The sequence below is a fragment of the Rhamphochromis sp. 'chilingali' genome (assembly GCF_963969265.1).
Source record: "Rhamphochromis sp. 'chilingali' genome assembly, chromosome: 6".
Taxonomy (NCBI): domain Eukaryota; kingdom Metazoa; phylum Chordata; class Actinopteri; order Cichliformes; family Cichlidae; genus Rhamphochromis; species Rhamphochromis sp. 'chilingali'.
In genome coordinates this window covers 5,792,456-5,810,211 of record NC_137933.1, presented here as the reverse complement: position 1 = coordinate 5,810,211, position 17,756 = coordinate 5,792,456, and the positions used below count along the sequence as shown (strand labels likewise).

The 17,756-nt window shown below is 44.5% G+C and overlaps 1 protein-coding gene across 2 annotated transcripts in view; it reads right to left on the bottom strand.

Annotated features, from left to right (window-relative positions):
- Window positions 1-2,992: 2,992 nt before the first annotated feature.
- Window positions 2,993-17,756, bottom strand: part of crtc3 (CREB regulated transcription coactivator 3) — a 46,447-nt gene continuing 31,683 nt past the window's right edge. For both annotated transcript variants that reach the window (XM_080884381.1, XM_080884380.1), the window contains 9 exons: window positions 14,360-14,398; window positions 14,196-14,281; window positions 12,823-12,872; window positions 11,903-12,123; window positions 9,029-9,264; window positions 8,586-8,747; window positions 6,840-6,923; window positions 6,300-6,507; window positions 2,993-5,419 (listed from right to left, as the gene is read on the bottom strand). In XM_080884381.1, coding sequence (XP_080740507.1) covers window positions 5,214-5,419; window positions 6,300-6,507; window positions 6,840-6,923; window positions 8,586-8,747; window positions 9,029-9,264; window positions 11,903-12,123; window positions 12,823-12,872; window positions 14,196-14,281; window positions 14,360-14,398 — 1,292 coding nt within the window. In that variant the 3' untranslated portion in view covers window positions 2,993-5,213. The remainder of the gene's footprint in view (window positions 5,420-6,299; window positions 6,508-6,839; window positions 6,924-8,585; window positions 8,748-9,028; window positions 9,265-11,902; window positions 12,124-12,822; window positions 12,873-14,195; window positions 14,282-14,359; window positions 14,399-17,756) is intronic.

The following is a 17,756-nucleotide window of genomic DNA, read 5'->3' as shown; positions in this document are numbered from 1 at the left end:
ATGACGAGCATCGTGAGAGTCAAGCTATAATATTACCTGATAGTAAATCAGCTTACACTGCAGCCACACACAGACTGGTCAGCCACCAGCAATGAGGGGAAGGTGTGTATCCCCCAACCATTTAGTGGTTCCTGGATGCAGCTGATTGCCAAACACTGCTATACACAGTGCTTTAATCACTAGCAGGTTGCCAGTAGTTGTAATGGAAGAAGCTGATTTGTTTGCAGACACAAAAACGACTTGCCATGGGGCGGTACAACTGTGAAAAGTGTGACACAAACTGGAAATGGAGAGTCCTGACTTCCACGATTGCATCCTATTCTAAGATCACCTTTTAGTTGTGACTCTATGCATTTCAGAGTAATGACATCCTGATGTAGGCCATGGGTCCCCCGTCTCCTCGTTTTAGCTTGCCTGTAAAAATCTCACCCAAACTCACAAAGTTATATAAAACAAACTGCTGCAAACTTTTGACTGCATCTGAGAACATGAATGCTTTAAGGATTATTCTCTGTGTACACAACAAACCTCATCCTTAGACAAAGATGCAGTTGAAAGACCCAGAAAGCCCTGATTGATATTTTTATCTCACACCAAAACTCAAAGTAACATTAAATAATAAATAGATGGCTTTTTGTGACCAGCTAACGACTCCACGACCAACTTTGTTCTTAACTGGTTTAAACAGAAATCAGCTGGTGCACTGCAGGACTGCCGGCAGCTTAAACCAGTTCATTAATTACTTTTCGGCAGCAGCTCAGTTCAGTACTCCTCCAGGTTCCCACCAGCTGGACAGTACACACACACACACACACACACACACACACACACACACACACACACACACACACACACACACACACACACACACACACACACACACACACACATCATCCTCAGAGGAATGTCAGGCTGGCATCCTGACCTGCCCAGACTCACTCTGTGGAGCTACTCCAGCTCTCTGACTGAGGACTGATTATCTGTTCAGCTCCCTTACTGTGTGTGTGTGTGTGTGTGTGTGTGTGTGTGTGTGTGTGTGTGCGTAGTTGTTTTGGGAACTTACTCCCAGACTGCATTTGATATATGAAGCCTGGCTGATTTCCATGGCCCACACTGTCCTCTCACATTGCTATGTAAAGTCTATACTGTTTGCATGTGTGGTTCCAGGGACTGTAATTATCCCCCGCGGGGCAACAAATATCACATTTTATCTGAAATAGTGTTTACTGCAGAGTCAACAATTAGTATTACCATCTTCTTACGGCAGCTGTGAGGATGAGCACGAAGCAGGCGAACACACTGAGATGACTAAAACTCTGGGAAACGCTTTTTCTCTCATAGCTTCAGCTGAAATTTAGAGTTCTTAGACAGAGAGAAGACTAGATTTCGACTTAATCCCACAGTTTATTGCCTTTGCTGGCAGGTACAGAGGAACAAACATTATCAAATTGTTACCATCTGACTTCAGCTTGAACGTATAAACACAGAGCAGCAGTGCTAATAAATACACACGAACAGGTCTATGTGCCGGCACTCGATCGAGTACTGTAGTCATCAGACACTCGAGAGTAACGTGACGCTATTGTGCTCATTCACAGCTTCATGTTTTTATTCTTGGGCTCTGCTAGGAGGAGCTTTGCATGATTCACGGTTCAAAATCATCTTTTAAAAAAAAATCTTATACCAGGACTTTGTGCAGTCGCGCAATTAGCCATCATTTGAAACAAGCAGTCCTTCCTTTAACCTAAAGCTCTTTCCAGTGGCTGACCGTCATAACATAAAGACAACTGAGCGTGTTTTCAATGTGAGGATATCCTTGATGTCATGTGGAGCTAAAAGAAAAAAACCCTCAGAAACTTAGATGACAGATTATATGCAACTTTGGTCATGTTTTATTTGATGCCAGCATCCACATCATTAGCTACACCAGTACTAGGTTGGATCACCTTTTGCATTCAGAACTGCCTCAAGTCTTTGTGGCACAGTTTCAGCAAGTTGCTGGAAACATTCATCAGAGATTTGGATCACTACTGACACGACAGCATCACACAGTTGCTGCAGATTTTTGCACATCCATGATGTGTGTTCGACTGGATTAAGATGTAACTAAAAGGACAAGAAACTAGTTTGATGCATTTCAATTTTTGTGGCATGGCACAATATCCTGCAGGAAGCAGCTATCAGAAGGGATGGATATGAAAGGAGAATAGTATTTATGTAGGCTGTGGTGTTTGATTGATTTAATTGGTAAAAAGGAGCCCGAAGTGTGTAAAGACAATGTCCTCCACACCGTTACAGCACCTGATCCACTGATACAAGAAGGAGTCGTGTTTTCATTTGTTTACATCAAATTCTGACCTCATCATCCAGATGTTGCAGCACAAATTGAGACACATCAGGTGGATGATCATTTTTCCAACCATTTATCTTCCGATGTTTGGCGATGCCATGTAAATTGCAGCCTCAGCTCCCTGTTCTGATAGGAAACAACCACACCGGGGACTGTTTCTAACAGCACATCTGCTCTAAGGGCTGACATGTTGTACATTCAGAGCTACCCTTTCCATCAGTGTGAAACAGTTTTCCACTGACCTCTGACATCATGGTGTGTGGGGATGTGTACATTAATGCATAGAGGAAACTTGTAAATAAATAATCTGCATTTGAATCCTGACAGACACTAACAAATGTTGTTTGTAGACCACTTACAGAAAACATGAGGGCAAAGGAAACTGCACGTGTTGAGCTCATCAGCTGAACTAGCTGTGGTTTAAAGAGGCTTCCTGCAGTGATGCTGTTAGTTTGTGCAGCGCTTACAAACATCGGAACCAATCAAATCAGACGTCCCTTTGAGGGACTTGTCTCTTTACAGAGTACAGTTATATTGGTTTCAAGCGAGCGTGTGTTCGACTGTAAGTGTGAGGTACACCACACTGCTGCCATCTGGTGGCAGGAGCAGAAACGCCAGGACAACATTAATACTTAATGCACAGTATAGAGTTTTATTGTTTATATTAAATCAGAAAGAAAAGCACTATAACGTATGATACAAACCAATAAAATTTTATATCTTAGGGAAAAACAAAAACTCAAATGACATTACAAAAAAATAGTAACACTAGTGGACAAAAAACATTCTTTAAATAACAGAACTGTACATTTTCATACGCAACTAAAAAACAAAAAACAAAAAAAACAGAAAAAAGTAAGACACCAAAAAGAAACGAATTAAATAGTGATGGAAAAGAACCACAGGCAGTCAGTACCAAACAGAGCTAAAGCTAAAGTCAGCTGACGCGGGAGGAAGGACGTAAGGCAGCAGGAAACAGGCTGGGACGCGGGGAGGATCAGAGCGAAGAGAGGAGAAACTGCTGTGTGGTTCCTTCACTCACCGTCTTTACAGAGTTAACAAGAGAGAGCAAGTAGCTGAATATAAACTCTTTAGAAAACAACCTCAGTGTAACCCCAGCACCCCCCCTTCATTTTCATTTTGACAAATATAATGACACTGAATCTCTTTGACACACAGACAGAAGCCACAGTCCACACAGTGCAGGACACCTCCAGGTTCCTTTGCATCAATCACTGTAAACTCTCACGAGAGTCGGCACGCACCGTGGACGCCGGACGGATGTAATATCGCAATTTGTAGGAAACTCGAGCCCGCCCATCGACTCAACCGGCGAGCCTTGTTACACTGCATAAAGTCCAAGTTGCACCTGTTCTACAGGTTTCTGAAACTCTTTGAAAAGTTGCATAGGTAAACGAGCAGGCAGCAAACGACAGCCTTCGATTTGACTACAACAAACACTAGAGGGCACCGAATGACTTTGATTCATTACATAATCGTCTGCAAATCTGAAAAACTTTTCACCCAGGAAACAAAAACTCATCTCGCATCAAAATTAAACTCGTGGTGCTTTTCTGCAACAACTGCATGTGTGCTATAGAAAGTCTTCAGTGATGGCTTCATTCTGTTTCTTTGGGTTTGCAGGTTTAAACAAAGAATCTACACAATGAGAATCAATTAGTGCAAAAGAGGTTAAATGCAACGTTACACCATGTCCGGAGTCCACGTGATCGAGAGCCCCCTGAACGACTCAGCAGCTTCAGCCACAGAGTGCTGGTGGAGGGAGGGGAGCTATGTACTGCTACAGAAGACAAACACGTAATTAACCCAGTAGCACAGCGCATGCCCCGCCCCCTTTTTTCTTGTCTTTTTTTTAAAAAAGCGCCATTACAAGTCGGTACAAAATGTAAAATAAAATCATATGCAGTGAACGTACACATGAGCAAAAATGTGTCAGGTTCCTTTGAAGCGGATTCGGCCCAGAGCTGTGCGAGCTGTGCCAGACAGAAGTGCCAGGCCGCTCACGTGTGACGCAGGAAAGATCCATCAAAAATGCAAATAAACAAAACGTCTCAGAATCTGACTTCTCCGATAGAAAATTCACAAATCTAAACTTTTTAGTAGCAATATCAAAATGTCCTCTTTGTAAACAGTTTGCCCTTTTTGTCGAGTGGGTAAATACATTCTAGTCACACTGATGCTGAGGCTTGTATACGAGTGTGTAAGCGTGTATTCACAAATCTGTGGCAAACATCTCAAAATCATCTGACGCTGAAATCCCTGTGAGCTGCACTTCTGTTGTTCAAGCAGCCACGGCTGACTTCACTGCAGGACAAAGTCGTGCAGATGTTCGACTTCATCGCAGCTCCACTCGTACGTTTGAAGAAACGTAAATTGCGTGCTGGCGTTCGCGTCGCCTTTTGGAGCAGCGGCGGGGTTGCTATGGTGCGTAACCATGGTGATTGGCGCAGAGTGGGGTGGGGGTAGGGTGTTGTGAGCTGGTGATGAGTGAAAGGACGGGAGCACTCGAGCTCCTGTCGGACGTCCTCGAGGTTTTGAGTGTGGAGACGGGAGGGGCTGTGTGTGTGTGTGTGAGTGTGTTAGGGCGGGGGGGCTCAAGCGTGCATGAGGGGAACGTTGCTCAGAGCAGGCATAAACAGTGTCTGTTCACAAGTCTCCTTCTTCCGAAGTGGGCATGACCGTGTGGGCGTGTTTCACATTTCATGAATCTTAGTGGCAGTGGATGCATGCACAGTGGCCCTACATGGATTGTTTGCATGCAGATTCAGATTTGTACACTATACACTGCAAATCTGTGTGTGTGTGTGAGTGTGTTTCTTTAGACATGTGGTGCTCTTCACATTCAGAGTCTGTCACTGCGGAAAGTATCCTCCACAGACGGGTCCGGCAGCACCATGTCGGGATCACTGAGCATGCTCAGTCCGTCCAGGCTGAGGGGCTCGATGCGCAGCTCGTCCTCCAACGGGAAGCCTACCTCTGAGTCAAAACATTCGGGCACCGTGGAGAGCGCACTGCTGATGTCCTTGGACAGACTGGGGTTGGAGTCATCTGAGAGAGAGAAGCAGGTAACGCCCAATGATCTTTTTGCTTAGACCAAAAAGAAATAAAAAAAAGCACAAGAGCAGCACAGGTAAAAGTCACGTACATGAAAGTGAGTTCATCTCCCTTCAGTGAGAAACGTCAGCACGGCGCTCTCCTATTCTTTGCTTTCAATGAACACTGAAAATTCGAGGTCGCAGCTGCGTGACATTTACTAATGTCACTGCAGTTCAGCACAATCACTGCAGCTGTCTGAGGCTGCGCCGCATTAGCTCAACATCCACCAGCTCTCTGCAACACGGCAAACATCATAATACACAACATCCTGTGAAACAGGTGATTTCTAACACCCATAACTGCACAGGCCAGTGGCTCATGTTAGCAAGCCAGAGACAGGTTAACAGATGGGAGGGGCTCCGTGATCCACCGAAAGCAGTAAAGACAGATGGAAAACGGGAGGTGCAGTAAAACAACTTGTGACCAGCAGAGGAGCTCTCAGCTGGACCGTCCTGACAGACGAAGCTAGCTCTGCTAACGTGAATGAGCCAGATGTTGACTTTGTTTGAAAACAGTAGCACCAAAATGTGGCACCGCATCCAATCGAACAGCAGGCAGCCTGGTGAGGACTCCCTGTGCCAAAGTCACTGACTGCTGTTAACTCAAACTAACAGCAACAGCAACAAAAGTAAGACTAATAACAATGTGACATCATAGCAAACAGTAAGGGTGACAAAAACAGGGCTGTGTAACTGGCTCAGATTCCTGCACCAGGATATCCAAACAGTCCAGCGTGTCAGGAAAACACCGACTGTTCGGTTTGTTTTACATACTCGCATGTTTATTTTTTTTAATCCAGACATGACAGCGGCTCTCTCCCCGTCAGACTCACCAGTCAGTATGATGTTGGGCAGTCCTCCGCTGCAGTTTGAGTACAACATATTGGACCTCATGTGCATCTGGTCCTGCAGGCTGCTGTGGCTGCCACCCATCCCTGACTGAGCAGCCTGCGAGTAATAGAGGGAGGCGGACGACGGATCGAAGCAAGACCCCCCTGCTGTGGAGCTCATTGTGTTTTCCAACAGACCAAACTGATCCAACTAGCAGGCAGAAGGTGGAGAGAAAAACAGAAAGAATCAAGGAGCTGAGATGGTGTCACATTCACCCTGGCAGACTGTACCATGTAGCATGTTTTCTCAGCACAAGAAAAACGTCACATCCTCCTGATCTGTCCTGTCAACACTGCACTCACTTTACTGTTGGTTTGATCTTTGTTTGAGGTTTCACACATACAGTCTGCAGGATTTTGTTTAGGAAAAATGTTCCCAGAAGATATTTCAATCTTTTAACAATTACAGACACTGGAATCTGTGTGTCAATAACCAAACACTCGAGGTTCTCATAGCACATCTGCAGGTTTAACAGTGGTCACCTGATAGGGGACCATCTTGTTCTGGCGATTACAGAACTGCGGCTCCATGAACGGGTCGCTGAAGAGAGCTGCCAAATTGTTGGGCTATCAGGGAGAAAACATTACAATGAGAAGGAAATCAGTTCATTTCATTCGTGATGACGTGTGCTGCCAAAACATATCAGACTTTATTATTATTACCGTATTTTCACAACCATAAGGCGCACTTAAAAGTCTTAGATTTTCTTCAAAAAGTGCGGCGCGCCCTATAGCGCAGTGCGCCCTGTGTGTTGTAAGGAGGACGTAGTAGAGAACACCATGAGAACGCTAAAGGGTGAAGTGTGTGCGTTGACTTTATTGCACATACCTGTATAAAAGAACAGGTATGTGCGTTATGCAGGACATCGTTGTTTTAACAACCCTGAAAATGGCAAAGAGACACGCTTACGAAGCACAGTTTAAACTGAAGGCCATCAGCTACGCGGAGGAACATGGAAATCGAGCAGCGGCGAGAGAATTTAAGATTAATGAATCGATGGTTCGCAAGTGGAGGAAGCTGGAAAACAAGCTCCGGCAGGTCAAGAAAACGCAGCTGAGTTTCCGCGGACATAAGGCGATCATCGAGCAAAGAACGAGCGGGAGAAGCGTTTCGACGGTCACCATTCGGCTAAAAGCAGTTTCACTTTCACTTTTTATGAAACGGTGCCATTTTTCCCTCCGGACCAGGACTACGGTAGCGCAGCAACTTCCAGCGGATTATAAGGAAAAGCTGGCCATCTTCCGCTCCTACTGCAGCAAACACATCGGCGACAAACACATCCAGCGATGGATGACCGATGGAGACCACAGTTTAACCAAGAGTGGAAACCAGCGCCGGGCGAGTTACGCCACAATTTGCCAATGGATTGTAGATGCTTGGGCTAACATGTCTGCTGGCACTGTTGTTCGAGCTTTCGCAAAAGCCGGCATCATTTCCGAGGAGCCGCACGGCACAGAAAGTGACTCTGACAGTGAAGAAAGTGAACCTGGCATGTTTGATGAAGATTTAGCGCAGCTGTTCAATTCAGACACAGAGGATGAGGACTTCGATGGGTTTGATTGATGATAAAAATGTGAGTACCAAACTTTGTTTTGCTCCTGCTTTATTTTTAAATATGCACACTTGTATGCTTGTGTGTTCTTGATGATGACGATTACTGGTAATAAAAATGTGAGTAAGGTACCGAACTCAGGTTTGCTCCCGCTTTATTTTTAAATACGCATACGGTACTTGTATGCGCCCTATGATCCAGTGCGCCTTATGTGTGTGTTAAATACAGTAATGGCACACATAACTGAGACTGCGCCTTTTAGCACAGTGCGTCTTATGGTCGTGAAAATACGGTACATATAATGTTGCTTCAGTCACTTTAACCGTAACCACAGGAAAGGACAAAAAGCTAAAACAGAATGAAACTAAAGGAGGCTTTGTGTGTCTGCTTCTGAACACATCTGCATAAAAATGATCGCATATGAAGTGCTGACTGACAAATCCAACTACAGCCTCAGTGTTGCACTGGCTTGTTTGTTGTTCAGACTCCATAATAAGATATAAAGGCTCAGCCTTGTCTGTTACAGTTCAAATGCTGAAGCAAAAATGTATGAAAATCAATAATACGCTGCAAACACTGTTGTTTAGTGACATGACTGTGTGTCCCCGCGTGTGCATGCTAACCATTCTGCACACACACAGACACACACAGACAGACAAAGACGCTCTTCACTCACTTGGCTCATGTTGAAGTCTAGTGGAATGCTCTGAAGTGGAGAGACGGGCTGCTGCTGCTGCTGGCGTTGGCGGCCCTGGTCCACTACATGCTGGGGTTGTTGGTAGAGCGGATAGGGCGGCGGAGGCTCCCTTGGCATATTGCTGGTATCCAAAGCAACTCCCTATCCACAACAGAGAAACCCAGCAGGAGTCACTAAAGTCCAATAAAGACCTGAAGCTAATTCAGTCTGACTGTAGTGTCATTACTTCATTACTCTGAACAATGACACCAGCGTGTTTTCTGCAATGTAAATGAGTAACTTGGAGGAAATGCTTTGCTTTGTTATGCGTACGTTGAATTTTGGATCCTTCTTTGTGACAGCAGTCGTTCACACAGTGAAATAACTCCTTTTTCTGGTGTTTCCCTCTAGTCAGGGGAAACCTGTGTGTGAGGTGAGTGTACCTGCGTGATGGGGGACAGCGAGGGCGACATGGTCGGAGACAGCTGCTTGGCCAGACCCCTGCGCTGCTCGGCCCCAGGAGACAGGGTGAGGGGGCTGATGGGAGCTGGCCTTCGCCGGGGGGAGTTGCTGGACAGGCGCAGGGACGAGTTGATGGAGGGATTGCTGAGCGAAGACTGCAGCTGACAGTTGTTGAGGGAAGCCTGGATTGAAGGGTTGCTCAAAGAGGAGGAGAGACCTGCAGGGAGAGAAAGCACAGCAACACAGGGACTCAATCACACGAGCTTCAGACCCAGCACGGTGTAAACGAGGAGAGTATGTGGTACTGCTGATGTACTTTTTTCCAGAATACTCTCCAGGCCCCGACTCACAACACTAGACTTTATTGTGTGACTGGGAAGGGAGAGAAAGATGGCGAGCAGAGGAAAGGAAAATGAGAGGACAGAGGGAAACTGAGGGGAAAGAAAAGGGCTGTTTGTAGCGAACCGAAAGAGGGTCAAAGTTTCTCTGTCACTTTGGTGTTCGGCCAAGCTGAACTGTATCCGACATGGGAGCCCAAACACACACGCGCACACGCAACATACACAGACATTTATGGGCGTGACCAGGCAGCAGAGTTCACAGTGGGAGCTCTGAGACAGAGAGAGCCTTTAATGAGTTACTAACAACGTATGGCTGGCAGAGACATGGAGCTGGAGCTCGCTCAAAGTGCCGGAGCTCGGCTTCCTAAGTTAAAGGGACAGTTCGAGCCCCAAATTCATGTATTTTCCCCATCAGCACTGTTATTCACCTGTCCAGACTGTTTCAGCGTAAAGTCCTAAAAGTCAAAGAAAAATCTATCAAAAGCACGTGTTACTCACTCCAAGTATGCCACAACTAAATGTTGCAAGGACAAGTGGAAGCAGCAGTGTTGTGTTAAACTGAGCTCCCACAGAATCACTGCTGTGATGCGTTTTATGAATAATTCAGGCAGACTCACATCTTTGGTCTTGGATCGGTCACAGCTCAATATTATTGGAACGTCCCAGACATGTTTGAGGTGTGCGGGCCAGAGATTGTCCGCGGTGATGTCATGTGATGAAAGGGGGGGCACTTTGAGTTTGCGCTATCAGGCAAGAGGAGCAACAGAAGGGGAGGCAGGCACCCATGTATCTGTGAGGTTTCCCCTGGTGTGTGTGTCCTGTGTTTGTGTGTAAACAAGTATTTGTTTGTAATTTACTCATTTCCACGTGGTCAAAATGAGTCTTTATCACATGTGGACTGTTGATTCAGCACCATGGCTACGACAGGCGCAAGAGAGGCACGGGTGCTCCACAGTGACCACAACTGCACAAACAGCTGCTAATTTGTGATTATTTTTGTTTTTTTACAGAAATAAAGCTTTGTATTTTTTTAAATAAACTCCCATAATGACTTGCATATTAAAAAAAACTTTGTTTTTTTTTTGTTTTTTATTGGGGAGTGACGGTAACGGTGTTCTGGGAATCCATCCTACCTGAAAAAACATCCTACCCAATGTTTCTGCGCAGAAGCGGCGCATGCGCACAACACCAACGCTGAATTAACTTCTTTTTCTCTCACCCATCCGGAATACTTCTTAAGGTTATGGTTAGGGTTATGGGTGGGGGTAGGGTTAGGTTTAGTCGCAAGTCACCGTCAAATTATAACATGTCTTGTGTAGTTGTTCTGTTGTGTAGTCGTTTTGTTTTGTGTGTCAGTGAGGGCACTAATGAATGTCACAAAGGCACATTTGCAATGTAAACACTGTCACTAAGTAGAAAACCAGCGGAGTGATACACCTCCTGTCGTCAGGCCTGCAGGTTCATCCCTGTGCTGTTCTGTCTTTTGGTGGACAAACTTTTTTTTTTTTTTTACTGACACACATCATTTGTGGGGCATCTTATTGTGACACCTGATTGTTCTCTCACTTTAGTTTTAGTAATACTTTTAAATGGTTGTAGAAAATGAAAAACCAGCAGGTGTATTGGCTGCATTTTTAGATAAATAGTTGTATATGTTTACAAAATGTACAATTTATATTTACCCAGCATGTCTGTGTTTTTTTACAGTAAAAAATACTACTAAGATTTTAAGTTCTTTGTGTGATTTCAGATCAGTAATAGAACTATTAATAGTAATAGTAATACTAATGCAGTATGTCAGTAAAAAAAACAACAACATGCTGTTGAGCTGAAAGAATGAAACCAAACCAGGCAAAGGGGAAAAATAAAATGAAACAATCTGAGGGTGAAATACAAACGTAAACTCAAAAGGAGTCAAAAATGGCCGGTTGTATTTCAGACCTCAGAGGGTTAATCCAACAAATCATGAAAAATTAGGTTTAAATTTTTGTTCATGACAGTGCAGATTTCTGACATTTTGTGTAATTTAACATGTAACAATGTGATTGTTTTCTGACAAAAAACAGTGTGAAACTTAAGTCAGACTTGTGTTTGTAAATGAACCGCCCCATGTTGTGTAGCTTTTTATATTTATTGGGCTGCATATTTATTTATTATACAGGTTATACGGTACATAACATCAAAACTCACATGTTTTATGTAACTAAAGTGTGTAATTATGTGGGCTACATACAATAATTAAGTTGTAGACTATATTTATATGAAAAACATGTATTCTTACTGCATTTGAATCATTTTAACCATATTTAACCACCTGCATATGTGTTTGGGGGAAAAAAAGGGCTTTGATTTTGCCACCCCATTTGATTTCTTTGTCACCCTCATGCCACCCTAAGAAAATTTCTCTAGATCCGCCCCTGCACACACACACACACACACACACACACACACACACACACACACACACACACACACACACACACACACACACACACACACACACACACACACAACCTTGTGAGTTGCCGATGCCCAGGTGCATCATTGCAGCTGGCAGGTTTCCGGTGCTGCTGCCCCCGCTGATGTTGGGGTACCCGATGTTGTCGTCAGGGTCCAGCGGCGTGGAGAGCGGGGAGGGAAACTGCAGGTTGCTGAGGTCTGGCAGGGAGCCCCCGGTACTCAACGAGCCCTGGTAGTGGGACAGCCCGGGGTTCTGCTCTGGAGACGGGAATATGCTGTAGGAAAGGCAGACAGAACACTGATTCAACACTGCGCCGCTGACCACAAACCATTCGGATTAAAGTAACGAACGCGACTAATTGAAAAGCACTCTCTTCTGTTCCCCACCCACTCTCTGCTTCTTCAATTATTTCCAAACAATAGCATATGGGCAGCAACTGTGCCTCGTCTGTCCCCAGACTATAAAGCAAATGATCGCCTCCATAAACAGAGCAGCTCGGCACCTGGTACTCAGTGTTCTCCCTTTCTTATTTCCATGTTCAACTGGGGCAAGTCTATGAACGCTCTGCAGAAGCTGTTACTGCATTCTGTATCATGAAAAGAGAAGATATAGGTCAGAGCTGTCTCACACGGTACCACAAGGCTGCTGCTAATACATTCCTGGCAAAAATGGAGATTCACGACACCGGAGGTCGTTTGTGGTGGAAGGAAAATAGTGTCAACAAAACATGGTTAAACAATGCCAATGGCATGTGATTGTCGTAACAACACTCTTCCTCTTACTTCTAAAGGTTAAAGGTGTAAAGGACGTCCTGTTTGAAGCAGTGGGAATGCGTGGCATTTCATTTCTAGCATTCCTTTGTTTCCTTAGATCAGCTGCAGTTGTTACTGCCCATGGAAAACACCCACAGCAGGTCAGTTATGACCACAGGGAAACAGCAGAAAACACACACAGTGACCCTGCTCAGACTCACTTGATTCCAGGCACTTCACAGGATTTAGGCCTTGAGGCCAGAGACTGGACCTGAAACAGAAACAGGAAAACTATGATACACGCAAAACATAACTGAGACATAAAGCAACGAAAACCCTGAACATGCATTTACACTTCTTGAAACAACAATTCTGCATTTTGATTTTATGCTAAAATTATTTCAAGGTTGCATCAAAGACAACCTAGTGTGCTAAAAAAAGGCAACGCAACAGCAGCCAGTGACTGCAGTCAGGGCTAGGCCACGCGGTGCGTTTGACTGAGCATGAAAGATCAGCAATTAGGCAACATTTAAAATGTTAACAACATGGAGATGTTGGAGCCTCCCGTTCATGTCAGAGCATGTTCACAGCATTTACAGCTTCAATTAGAGGTTGAAACAGAACTGCCATGAGAGAGAGGAAGAGGAGAAAAAGTCCTGCAGCGGTGTCAAGATGTGCTAAACTGTGGCTTCTTTACTTCCCAGCCACTCTGTGGGCCGTGCACCACCAAAGGGAGCATCAAACCATTTATAGGCTGCACTTGACGAGCAGCGATGAAGAACTTTGTTTAGAAACTGCATCTTGGAAATGATGAACACTTAAACACGCATCCATGTGCACAAGTTAAAAACATGAACACTACCGCCAGGCAGCAGAAAAAGCTCGCCATTATTTCACTTTTCTACTACCGCTTATTGCTCGTGCACATGTTGCTATTCCAGAGAAATGATTTCAACAAACACTTAGAGAATAAAAGCAGTAAAATAAGGATCGCTCAGGCATCAAAACCAGAGCATCTGTGCTGAGAGCGGCTCTTTGCATCAGCACAGCGTATTCATCCAATAATGAGCAGAAATCCCCCTGAATACCAAGAATTGAGCAAAAAGAATGGGGACATTAATCACTGAGCAATGGGTGGTCATAACATTTGAGAATGCTGTGATCAGACAGACAGTGTTCTGACTGAAGGTCCACGTTTAAAACACACACAGTGTGCAAAAGTAAATGTCACGCATGCAATTGTGTTATGTGCAAATGTGCAGCTGGTGACTCGAGGGGTTAGAAAGACCACCATACTCTCTGTGTATTTAAATCATTTCTTGTTCCTTTGTGAATTTCAACATTCCCGATTCCGTATATTTGCCTCTCACATTTCTGGCTGCTAACGATCAGACAGGAAGGACTGGTTTGACCTGCAGTCTCTCCTGAGCCACGGCAGGAATCCACGGTGTCACGATCACCTACGCTGCCACAGACAAATGCTGTTGGTCCCATTTTCAAGTTTGTTTCTATCAGCATAGAAAGAATGCAACCAGATGTGCAGGGATGAAGCCAGCCTGTGGTCAGTGATGTAAAAAGAGAGCAAACTTCTCACCTTCTTGGCCTGCCACAGCTGCTTGGGTAGAGGCTTACTGACACCTATGAGGTTCTCCTCGTTAGGGATGGTGGGGAAGGAGAAGACTGCAGAGAGAAAGGCGCACGTTCATTCACACGTTTCCTAATGTCAAGTATAATATGGTGCAATGTGGTTCAACTCACCGTCTCCTGAGCCGTCCACCTCGGCCTCATTTACACTCGCTGCACACCAGCCTCCATCAGAAGCAAACAACCAGGAAGCAGAGTGCGAGTGGCGTGATCGACGAAGAAAGACACAGAAAACAAAGGCGGAGGAACGTTAGAGGATATTCTATATTAACCAGCTGTTTGAATAATCCCAGCACGCCTGATGCTCTCATTAGCCTCTCTGACAGTAACAGGCCCTCTGGCATTCTGCAATTACTGTGCAGTTTCAACAACAACAGCTGGGCATCTGGCATCGTGTTATTAATCAGAGAGGGCGAAGAAAAGTTGGGAGACGACTGTTGTTTTCTCATGCCTCAAAGATGCTTTCTACTCCTCCAGACTTAACAGCAGATCCACATGCCTGTGTCTCGTCCACCCAGCGTTTCTCTTTTCTCTGCCCAAGTCATCGTGTGGGCAACACCACTTCCTGTGAAACACTTCTGTTGCTTATTAGGAAAATAGTTTTTGTTTCTCTCGTTTTCTCCTTCAGAGCTCATCATGCATCAAACTTGAGTTTAGGTCATTTTTTTACGACTGCTATTATAGAAGTTTAAGGGCTGAAAATCTGGAATTCATGTCAATGCTACTTTGGCACAGACACTTCCCAAATTGAAGCCGGCTCGCCCCGGCAGGCTTATGCCCCCCACTACACCAGAGCAACTGCTCAGGCAGAGCTCAAGCAACACAATCAAGAGCCCAAGGCACTGACTTTGCCTCCAAACTGCACCAGCTTCCAATGGGATGCACTGGTCTAATACATGGAGGCAGCATCTGAAATCCACAGAACACAAAGGCTCCACAAACCTGTGACCACAGGTTAGAAGTGCTCAATCATCCAGGTAAGTACTAAGATCATCGGGCCAACTGCTCTTGGTGCAACCTAGGTCTCGGCTGAAGACCAGAGGAGACCGTGCCTTTGCCGTTGCTGCACCCAGGCTATGGAATACTCTCCCTCTTCATATTCGCGCGTCAGATTCCATTCAGTCTTTTAAATCACGTTTAAAAACGTATTTGTTTGATCTGGCATTTAAGGCGAATTAGGGTAATTTACATCTGGCTCTGTATTTAGATTATGTAATTATCTTATTTTATATATTTGTAATTTATATTTTATTGTGATTTTATTTGTACTGCGATTTTAATGGAAAGCACTTTGGTGTACTTCGGTCTTAAAAATGTGCTATATAAATAAATTTTGATTGATTGATTGAAGTAAATCCCTAAACGTTGATTCTGTTCATCTGGACATAGTGGGAGTGGGAGAAGTGTTTGTCACTCATCTTTCACCGTCTTATAATGCTGTGATTGCAGCCCAGCTCTCTGTGAATGGTACTCATGGACGTTGATCGGTGGTTGTTGATCAATGGCTATAATAATCTGCATATTAATGATCAAGGAACTGACCTCCATCGTTCCCTCAGTGGTGCTACTTTCAGTCATTGTGCAAATGTAGTGTTTATCATGTTGGGGAAACCTGCAGTCAGCTGAGACTGAAGAAGTCACCTGATGATGACGAAACGTTTCTCCCACTGAAAACGTCCAGAATCAACCTTTGGAACAAGTCAGAAGTGTTTTGGTTTCATTGGATTTAGACCATATCAGTGCATGTAGTGTGAAGCATAAATCCAATAAAACCTTTAAAGTATAATTGTAATTTGCTTTGAGGACAGATGTTTCCAAAGACTTTTCAGGATCTCCACAGCCCGACTCCTTCCGTGCTCTCATTCTCTCTGAGGCCGATTCAAATTCAGAGACAGCATTCAGATGGAGCAATGAGACAAGACAAGCGTCTGGCATCGCTACATTTCCCCTTTAAAGGTTGTCGAGTCCCCGTAGCTCAATGCTGCAACTAGGACGGAAACGGGACAACTGGCATGGAAAATGGTTGGGCTGGTGTCCCTGGCTCGGATCAGGCCGTGCAATGCTCTCAGTATGGGTGTTGTAAATGCTCAGGATTAAGAAAAAACACTAGTGTCTACTGCCACAGCATAGCAGCAATCAGAGCCCTGTCAGCTGCACAGACTGCTCCTTTTCTACTGACAACAACAGAAACGAAATCTCACGATTAGAGACTTCAGCTGAACTGATCTGTCCAAAGTGTTTCCACCTATCCCTCCAGTGTGACTCATAGCTGTAATTTCTAGTTAGATGCTTCTTTAATCAGCCAGGGCTTAACACCACTCTAAGTCCGCCGAAGCCTTGAGAGGTGTCAACGAGGCCCTGGAGCCTCACAGCTCTGTGCGCTTGTGCAGGAGGCCGTGACACCAGGCTGCTCCATCTCAAGGCCTCTTTCAGAGGAAACGACACGGAGCCTGTGGGTCATGTGCAACATGTATTTTACATTTACAACAGGCTGTGAGCGCAGACTGCACTGTGCATAGTCCCCCGCAGACTTCTTAGTTCATGTTGGAGAAACAGAATTAGCTCTTTGCAGATACAGTTAATGATTTATCAGTTTGACATAAATGCACCGAATAAAGTTTAACTACTTAAACTATTGTCAACGGACATTATCATAATTACACATTCATTTATAGACATAAATCCTTCAGTGGTTTGAGCCTCTTAACAATTCCAATGATGGGAGACTAAAGAAACCTTATGGATTCTGACTGATGGAGTCTCAAGCTGCAGCTCCTCTAATGGCCAAATGAGGCTTTAATGTTAAGGTTTCATTTTAAAATACCTCTTTTTTTTTTTTCATTATTTAAAAAAATAAATAAATTACCGCTTAGTTATTTTGGTCTTCTTGGGTAATTTCTCCCTTCATAGCACACCTGTTTGGATTTTGTTTAAGTACGGGGTGTGCTGACAGCTGTAGTCCCATAGCTGCATGCTGGGCCTCACCTCCATTAACTGGAGTCGCTGAACTGGACCTCTGGGGTGCCGTTTGTGCATTTTGGAGCACGTTAACAGACGAGCAAATGTTACAGCTGAAATGCAGCACAGACCATCCAAGAAGTCTGTGCTTCAGGTTTGGTGCGTAAGGCTGTAATATTTTACTCAGTGTGCTGTGTGTCCACTTCATGGATGCAGTTTGCTAACAACAGTTGGTAACTCAGTACTCCACCCACTGTAGGGCTGAACGATTATGGAAAATAATCTAATTGCGATTTTTTGCCCCAATATTGCGATTGCGATGCGATATGCGATTATTTTTTAAGGTCTTTGTCTTCTGTATTATTAAACAAAGACAAGCAATACATCATATAGTATGGCCAATACTATATTACATTAATTTTAAACTGTTCTTTCCTGGAAGACAGACCTCTGTTATGATGACATGAGGTGATGCATGAATTGATGACTGACATTTTTATTTAACTTCTTCAATCACAACAGTATATTTGAACATACACAATAGTTTATTTTT